A 9,522-nucleotide genomic window follows, 5' to 3' on the forward strand; every position below is an offset into this window, starting at 1 on the left:
TGCACGGAGTAAGAAGTAAGAGTAAGAAATTGACCAATCACAGTCGATTATTCTTCTCACATTCGACTGTGATTGGTCAATTTTTTACTCTTACTTCTTACTCCGTGTATTGTAGACGGGCCTTTATATTTAAGACCGTCTTAAGTACAATCTTAAGATGTCATGAACCAATTAGAAGGCCGCATTAGCGACTTAAGACTATAGGCCTATTCTTTTTGGCTGAACTTTTGCACCAGTTCATCTTTCTTCCTCTTCTTTACTCCTGGAGAGAAAAGGAAGAAAGATGAACTGGTACAAAAGTTCAGCCAAAAAGAACAGGTCTATTACTTAAGACGGTCTTAAAATAAGAACCGACTATGAATACCGGCCCTAGATTTATCAGAGAGGCGCAACAGGTGTTATGCATTCTGATTCGCTGTTGCAATCTGACCAATTGCGTGACTTAGCAGCCATTTATAGTACTAGTGACATATTTCTATTTCATTTTATCCTATACATTCTATCTCACATTATCCTATACGTCTTATCTTGGGTGTTTACGATAATTCGAGTTTGAGTTAGTTCCATTTTACGATAGACTCAACCATCTAATATCTTCATGGTTCATGACAACTCAATGCTGTCCGATAAATCGAGTAGAGTTGAGTAGAGTTGGCGCAGTAGAGTGCACGTGCTTGCGAGATCTATTAATTATAAGGTAAGAGAGTCGTATTAAATATGAAAGAATTATATTAGAAAATAATGAGTTATTAAATTTAATGAGAATTGCAAGTATAAAATTGTAGTTACAATTGTGAACGAGTATTATATATCTATGAAAATGGGAAATTCGAATATTCTAACCTATTATTCTAACCTCTTTTCACGTAATTTGTGTCTACAAAATAATAATTTATCTGTTTAAAATGTAATATAAATACCGTATGCCGTATAGAATAGAATAGAATTTGTGGACATTGGTTTTCTTTTTTTACAGTTATCTGGCATTAATTATACGGTACACCAGCAATACTAGTGATTGGAGCTTTACTATTTATATTTGTAATCCACATAAGCTTCAACGAACCTACAGTAATTCCAAGAGCGACATTCGACGAAGTAGCTTACATTGAAAAACATCGATACAAATATAATCCTAGAACAATTTCTGGCAATTACATTAATGGTACTAATAGTGATGGTAATGGTAATCGTTAAATATTTTCAGACAAGAAATGGATGTACAAGGAATATTGGATTTATTGTTTGATGATCCATCAGATGACGATGATATTATCTATCACCTTCCACCTGAACGTCAGCATCATCCTAAGATCCCAAATTTTTTTGAAACTGTTGTGTTGACATATTCTTTAACAGGTGAAACAAGATTTAGAAATGTTACTTTTTATTATTATAACCATTTGCAGGTGTTTTTTTTTATGAATTGTAATGCATAACATTAATATTATTTTTTTTCCAGATTTTAAGTCACATTTCCGATTAGAATTAAATACTTATGAAAGATTAGTACAAAACCTTGGACCTTATTTACATCGCGCGCTTGGTGCTGCAAAAATGTCTCCTGATAAACAAATTGCTATAACGTTATGGTGCCTCGGTAATCAGGAAGTTTACAGGTTAGTGTTTATTGCCACATGAAAAAATTTGTGAAGGTACATTGTACGAAATCACTTGTATTTCTTATTTTATTTTTCTTTTTAACAAAAGTTGGCATATATACTTTCAGATCAGTAGCAGACAGATTTGGAGTATCCAAAGATACCGTTTGGAAAACTATATTTGAAGTTATGATGGTACTCACTGCAGACGCTCAGAGGTACATTAAATGGCCTGAACCTCATGCAATGGTACATTTTGAACGTGAATTTCGTCAATTAAGTGGCTTCCCTGGGACAATTGGAGCAATTGATGGCTGTCATATAGCTATAAACGCACCAATTGAAAATTCAGATAGTTATATTAACCGTAAAGGTTTCCACTCGATAGTACTACAAGGCATTTGTGACTATAAATTACGATTTATAGATGTATTTACGGGTATATGTGGTAGTGTTCATGATGCTAGAGTTTGGCGTTTAAGTGATATCAGACAATTAATAACTAACGATGAAAATAGATACTTTCAAAATCAATACCATTTGTTAGGTGATTCAGCATATCCTTTATCAAGATATATGTTAACACCTTATCGAGATAATGGTCATTTAAATAATACACAACGAAATTTTAACACTAACCACTCAAAAACACGTGTAGTCATTGAGCGTACATTTGGGATTCTAAAAGCAAGATTTCGAAAATTAAAATACGTTTATATGTATAATACAGAAATGATTCCCTTGGTTATCCTTAGTTGTTGTATCTTACATAACATATGTATAGAAAATGAGGATGCACCTATAGAAGATGAACCAATAGAACTTAATCCCATGGAAATGCTAATTAATAACGAAGTTGTATTTATGAACGGTGCAGAAAAAAGAGATGAAATTTCTCATTTATTGTAAAACACAATCTTATAATATTGTATAAATATTTGTTATTTGTAATAAAATGTTATTATACATTTTATCGTATTTGTATATAATGTATTATAGGGAAAAGTATACAAGTTGTAATACTGTTAATGCATATATTATATTATGTAACTTTAAATGTGCGCATTTCAATTATTTTATATACTTATATTTCTATGACGAACACAACTTAGGAACTATAAATGTGTGATAACTAATACAATAATTTTCCTGAAAATAAACTCTTTCAGTCATAACTTTAACTTTATATGCGTGTGTGTGTACAACTAGTATAACAAAAAAAATTTTTATAAAATAAAAATAGAAAAAGCTATTACATATTAATATATAATTTAATATCACATTTTTTATCACATCTTATGTATCTACAGTAGCCGCCTAAAATGTATCAAATTTTTCAAACGTAACTTCCTTAGAATCTAACATAATTGAATGAAACTTGGCATGCAGTGCCAAAAGACATTAGAAATCATTAAAAAAAACTTTGGGCAGTTAGCTCGTACTAAATGGGATTATATAAAAAAATACAGAAAATAAGTAAAGAAAAATAAGAAGCAAATGAAGTAAATAAAGAAAAATAAGAATAAAAATAAAAATCACGTGAAATGTAAAATGCGGTTTTTTGTCGATATGATGAAATTCGTCATATCGTTGATCTTACCTTTCAAAAATCTTTCCAATACTACACGCAACACTTTTTGGTATGAGCCAACTGCAAGTTTCATTCAATTAGGTGGTATGTACAGTAGCCGCTAAAAAGATATCAACTAAAAAGTTGATATATTTTTCACGGCTAAAGTACGACAGCAATATTACTTCACTTATTTATGTATTTTTCTAATAATAGCAATAATCGCTCTCGCTGGGCATAATTTCTTTCGTGATGTCCTTGTCTTTGTGCAATTAAATCTTCAACCCAAGTAGGTGTTTGCGATTTTCTTTTCCTTATTGTTCTATTCTGTGCTGAGGTAGTCGATTCAATATGCATTTCAACATTTTCGTTTTCTTCACCATTGGTACTAGAACTTGTCTCGCCCATTTCTTTATTCGAATTTGAATCAGATTGATTGAGTTGAAAACCACGTGAACTTGACGCAATGGATAATGGTGCAATTTCTGGTTTATTCATTAACATTTCGTTAATGATATCAAAATATTCCCAGGATTGTTTTGCCGCGCCCGTTTTATTATTCGCATCTTTTAATATTTTATATTTTTTTTTCAATCCGATCCATTTAACATAGCAATTGTCTGCAGACAAATTGTAACCATGAGCATTTATGGACGCAGCAATATTTTTCCATGCTTGCTTATTTATTGGACTCATAAAAGATGGAATGTGCTTTTTTATTTCTGCCAGTAACAGTTTCACCATTGCATCATTCCATTGTATTCTGCAATTCGTTACATCTGTAATTTGAAAAAATGTACAATAATTATTCATTATTTGAAATAATTTTGAATAATATATATTTTTATGTCAACAAATTATATACATACCACTATCAGATACTTCATTTAAGGGCTTTTCTTTCATTGTGAACATAACAGCAAGCCAAATCTGTGAAATATTACAAAGTGTGTTGTAAAAATAAAATATGTACATTACACTACCAGCAGAAATGTTCCAACGTGGAAAGAATCGGAAATCAGTGTAAAAAATTTCCACAAATGTTTCCTTGGCTGTACGGATTAAAATTATCCTGCCTTCTTCTATGGGATTGTATTAATACCACTGGTATTGCTAGTGTAACTAAAGTAAAAAAAGTAAAAAAAAAAAACCAATGTCCACAAATTCTATTCTATTCTATACGGTATTTATATTACATTTTAAACAGATAAATTATTATTTTGTAGACACAAATTACGTGAAAAGAGGTTAGAATAATAGGTTAGAATATTCGAATTTCCCATTTTCATAGATATATAATACTCGTTCACAATTGTAACTACAATTTTATACTTGCAATTCTCATTAAATTTAATAACTCATTATTTTCTAATATAATTCTTTCATATTTAATACGACTCTCTTACCTTATAATTAATAGATCTCGCAAGCACGTGCACTCTACTGCGCCAACTCTACTCAACTCTACTCGATTTATCGGACAGCATTGAGTTGTCATGAACCATGAAGATATTAGATGGTTGAGTCTATCGTAAAATGGAACTAACTCAAACTCGAATTATCGTAAACACCCCTTGTTTGACATAGTTTAAAGGCAGTTTCATAGCATGTCGGCCATGTTTAGTACTCTCCTTAGCACCTTTGTCATACTGACTTAAGCCGGTTACGCCTCTCTGATAAATCTAGGACTCTAGACTTAATCAGCGCGAAGAAAACTTTCAACAGTTGCAAAACAAACGTTCTGCTGAACACAATCAATAGCAGCGAACGCTCACTCAACTGTTGCAAAGAGGCTAAGCATGCTTACAGAGTGATTGAATATGATTGATTGGATCATATTGGATCTATAAGTAACAACCAATTATGCTTATTTGCTCGGCGAGCATACATAAGTCGCGGTCCGATTCACGCGCGCACGCTTAAAAATCATTTCATCTTTGTTGTTTGTCAAATGTTAAACGAAGACAAACGATGCTCATGAGCGTTGTCAGCATGAATCAGACCACGGCCATACATACATTCGTGGAATGTATGCATGTCAGTTTATGCCGGGTGAAATAAATCGCGTATAATCGAATGTATTAGGCTGGAGTCCCATGAGGTGTATTTATCCCGTATCGCGTAACCGCGTAACCAATCAATAATCAGTAAAACGCGAAACCACAACAGCGGATCGCTTCTGATTGGTTACACAGTTACGCGATACGCGGTAAATATACCTCGTAGGATTCCAGCCTTAGGGTATATCCATACAAACTTACATAGTCGGATAAACGTATGAATAAAGAAAATTATCCAATCATATTTTACGTGCGTCTCTATAGGAGAAATGTGATTAGATAATTTTCTTTATGCATACGTTTATGCGGCTATGCAAGTTGTGTGGATATACCCTTAATGTTTATCATTTTGTAAATGTATATGTATATTAATAATAATAATAATATAAAATATAGAGAACAATTATGCATATCAAATGTTGTGAATTTACATGAAATACATAATTTTAACTTAGGTTATGTTACATTTCGTACATTTACGAAAAAATGTTTAATAGAACTTTTGTAAAAATTTAAACGAAAGAAATAAGTTTGAGAAGTTTAAGTCCGGATCTACAATAGGTGTTTTATCCTTATGCCGTAAGAAACTGACAAATTACAGTCGAATCCGAGAAGAATAAGCGACTGTGATTCGCCCATTTCTTATGGCTTAAGGCTTAAAACCTTATTGTAGATCCGGGGTAAAGGCCTTGGCAGAAAAACTTAAGATGTAAGACTTAAGCAGTAAGGCTGGAGTCCCATGAGGTGTATTTACCGCGTATCGCGTAACCGCGTAACCAATCAGAAGCGATCCGCTGTTGTGGTTTCGCGTTTTACTGATTATTGATTGGTTACGCGGTTACGCGATACGCGGCAAATACGCTTCATGGGACTCCACCCTAACGAAATCAACGCGTGCATTCGTTTAGTCTGGGTCTACAATAGATTTTTAAGCCTTAAACCATAAGAAATGGACGAATTACAGTCGATTATTCTCCTCGCAATCGATTATAATTGGTCAATTTCTTACGGCTCAAGGCTTACATCACCTATTGTAGATCCGGACTTATGCAGCGATTAGCGCAGAAGTATTACTTTATCCTTGTTGTTCGCCGAGTGTTGAACAAAGATTAATTGATACTGCGCTAACCGCTGCATAAACGAATGCACGCAACATGTTGGATTCGCTATTGCTTACGTATGGTCTTACGGTCTCTATTGTGATTGGTCAATTCGTTTACTGCTTAAGTCTAAAGGCCGCAGCACACACTTTTGCATAACGCATAATGCATAGTGCATAAAGGAATCAACCAATCAATATTCTTCTTTTCCATGGAATGGGAGAAAAGGAAAGATTCTGATTAGTTGATTCGCTTATGCACTATGCGTTATGCGTTATGCAAAAGCTTGTGTTTCGGCCCTTACGCCTTAAGTACCTCCCCCACCTCCGACTACACCGCCCCGAACAAAATAAAAACTTAGCCGCTTGGGACTTAACCGCTTAGAAGTTACAGCATAGACATATACTACGTTTACACGGCACGCTTTACGCCACAGTTATAACATCGATGTTACGAAACTGGCCAATCATAACTATTCCTCCGAAGAATGGAATGACCGTGATTCGCCAGTTTCATGACATTGATGTTATAATTTCGGCGTAAAGCGTGCCGTGTAAACGTAGAAAGTGTCCGCTTGGAATATTTTTAATCCGTGAAGACTGTTGCTGGATTCACACTGCATCTGATGTGCGTCGTACGACGCTCTGCAACCAATCAGAAAATAGGATTCCGATGGATTTTGCTTCGTATCATCGGAATCCTGTTTTCTGATTGGTTGCAGAGCGTCGTACGACGCACATCGGATGCAGTGTGAATCTAGCATGTGGGGTGTGAGAAAAATCTTCATGGGTTAAGAATATTCCAAGCGGACACTGTCTACGCTGTAACTTCTAAGCGGTTAGGCTCCAAGCAGCTAGGATATGTTATATTTATTTTGTTCGGGGTGGCGTAGCCGCTCCGAACTTAAGCATTAAGCTGGAAACACAATAGACACAGGTAATAGGCACAGGCAACAGGGAATAACGACCCGTCCAATCAGAGCTCTGGGATATAATATTGAACTTATACCCCAAAGCTCTGATTGGACGGCTCGTTATTCCCTGTTGCCTGTCCCTATTGCCTGTATCTATTGTGTTTCCAGCTTTACTGTCTACATACTCCTCTGTCCATATGGGTTTTGATTTGTTTGGAATAGAACTAAGTATAAGGGTGCTGTCCCATGTTGTGTGACAGTCGGATTTCGGAAAACGGAATCTCGGAAAAGTACTAAACCGGAAAATACTAGACTAGAATTAGAAGATACGGCTGGACACGGCAGTGTCTTGGCAAGTTAGCACGCGCAGTGATATACGCGTTGTGTTCGTCATAGTTCGTTACGGTTAAAAATTAATAATTGTTAATAAAATAATTATTAATAAATAATTTTTCGATAAATATTGATTAATATATAAGTATTTATTGTTTCCATTACATATATGATTATTGTTGGAGATATACAAAATTGCGTGCTTGTCTACTTGTCGGTCCGAAATTTTCGTGATTCGGTTTCCCATGAACCAATTTTTCCGGAATTGTGAAAAATCGGAAAATTTATTTTAAACATTTTATGAAAAAAGATAATTATGATATAGTAGAAGAATCTGTAAGGGTGCCGTCACATGCGGCGTAACCTGCATAAGCGTAACCTGCGTATTCTAGTAATTTACTAGAATACGTTATTTTTTATTTACTAGAATACGCTATTCTGAAAGCCGGCATTCACATTGGGCGTATTTCGCGGAAGATTAGAGAAATGCGGAACTAATGCAACCAATTGCTGATTAGAATTTCTGTTGTACACTCCAAAGAAATGCTAAACGAATTTACGATTGGTTTTCGTAACCTACGCAACTCGAAAAGTACGACTCATGGGGAACCGGCATCTTTCCATCGCGTATATATGAGCGGATGATCGAATAAATTATTAAAATTAGAAAATTTTGTGAGACCACTCTTAGGCTTATTCGACACGTTTTTGCAACAAAAGAATCTGGCAAAAAAAAAACGTCGTTCTGTCTTGTGATCTGAGATATTAAGCGTTAAAGTTGATGACTATTGAGGTTAGGAAATCTACCACAGAGGTAAAATGAGTTCTATAATTGTACTGTTCCACATGGGTTTCGACTTTTCACGCGATGCAAAGGGGCGCACAACTTTTTTAATTGTACTGTTGCAAAATCGAAACCCTTGTGCATTTTTTCAGACAGAATAAGGTAAAATGTGCCAGAAATTAGATTCGACACATGGTGGCTCTATCATGTTTCGGCGTAACAACAAAATAGCGTAAAAAGCATGAAGTGACTATACAGAAACTGATGTTCAAGTGAAATGATATGATTGGTCGGCACAAGTTACGCTTACGCAAGTTACGCCGCATGTGACGGCACCCTAAGAAAATAAAATTTTGATGTACTTTTTATTGTAACAGAAAATAATGAATGCAATTTTTTAATTAAAAGTCGGTTTGAGGTTAGAATAATAGTCTGTTTTCCGAAAAAGTTACTCCATGGGAAACCCGGTCATCAAAAAGTCGGAACATAAAAAGAGTCATCATAGTAATTAAAAATTTAAATAATTTTTAATAAAATTGACTTTTGAAATAAAATTTATCTTTTTCTCAATTAATACTAGAATGTAACTGCCTATTACGGTCGGAGTTGGATCTTCGTTGCTTTAAATAATTCAATCTTGAATTACTAATATATCCTATATATATGTACTTGCATATATACCATATTGTAGTCTTTTTCAAACTGTGCGTCGAATTGTTTTTCCGGACTAAATAAACGCAATTAAAACTACTCTAGTAATCGCGAATTAAATTGACAAGCAATTTTAATAATTTGATGCTACCATCAAGCATCATATATTATAAAGATGTTAATCTATAAAAACTATTAATAAATTTATTGCGAATTTCAATTGAATTTGTTGAATGCAAGATGTAATTTGCTCGTCTTGTCTACATATTTTTGAATTTATGTTATTAAAAACAAAAAATTTATTTACTTATATTGCGCTTTTTATTTTAGATTGTTGTGTAGATTTTAATCATACACCAGAGATAGAAAGACAGTTACATATATTATTATTAATTATGAATTTTATATATATTCTTTATTACATTGATTCTAGTAGTAGTCATTAGTGACCAGTGTAACATTCAATGTGCCAATAATCGTATTAAAAATATTTATTATTTAGGGCCGATT

General features: G+C 33.9%; 3 protein-coding genes across 5 annotated transcripts in view; 2 read left to right on the forward strand and 1 right to left on the reverse strand.

Moving 5' to 3' along the window:
- The first annotated feature begins 605 nt into the window (after positions 1 to 605).
- LOC108759505 (putative nuclease HARBI1) lies at positions 606 to 2,510 on the forward strand. Of its 2 annotated transcripts, none has more exons than XM_018504980.1 (5): positions 606 to 697; positions 977 to 1,098; positions 1,208 to 1,359; positions 1,463 to 1,619; positions 1,730 to 2,510. In XM_018504980.1, the coding sequence occupies exons 3-5, from the start codon at positions 1,215 to 1,217 to the stop codon at positions 2,508 to 2,510; spliced, it is 1,083 nt and encodes a 360-aa protein (XP_018360482.1). In that variant the 5' UTR covers positions 606 to 697; positions 977 to 1,098; positions 1,208 to 1,214. The 2 variants fall into 2 exon arrangements, with proteins under 2 accessions (XP_018360482.1, XP_018360483.1); XM_018504981.1 differs by having other exon boundaries at positions 977 to 1,071.
- Positions 2,511 to 3,357: 847 nt separating this feature from the next.
- LOC108759493 (uncharacterized) lies at positions 3,358 to 4,695 on the reverse strand. Its single transcript, XM_018504968.1, has 3 exons — positions 4,578 to 4,695; positions 4,041 to 4,101; positions 3,358 to 3,950 (listed from the first exon to the last, which is right to left on the reverse strand). Exons 2-3 carry the CDS (start codon positions 4,084 to 4,086, stop codon positions 3,358 to 3,360), a joined length of 639 nt encoding a protein of 212 aa, XP_018360470.1. The 5' UTR covers positions 4,087 to 4,101; positions 4,578 to 4,695.
- Positions 4,696 to 5,196: 501 nt separating this feature from the next.
- LOC108759508 (116 kDa U5 small nuclear ribonucleoprotein component) overlaps positions 5,197 to 9,522 on the forward strand; it is a 10,657-nt gene continuing 6,331 nt past the window's right edge. Inside the window, exon 1 of one of the 2 annotated variants that reach the window (XM_018504990.1) lies at positions 5,197 to 5,223. The gene's annotated coding sequence lies outside the window, so the exon portion shown is untranslated. Of the gene's footprint in view, positions 5,224 to 5,565; positions 5,589 to 9,522 lie in introns of those variants that run through there. The other variant, XM_018504991.1, reaches the window with a different exon arrangement.

This window comes from Trachymyrmex cornetzi, unplaced genomic scaffold (genome assembly GCF_001594075.2).
Source record: "Trachymyrmex cornetzi isolate Tcor2-1 unplaced genomic scaffold, Tcor1.1 scaffold190, whole genome shotgun sequence".
Lineage (NCBI taxonomy): Eukaryota > Metazoa > Arthropoda > Insecta > Hymenoptera > Formicidae > Trachymyrmex > Trachymyrmex cornetzi.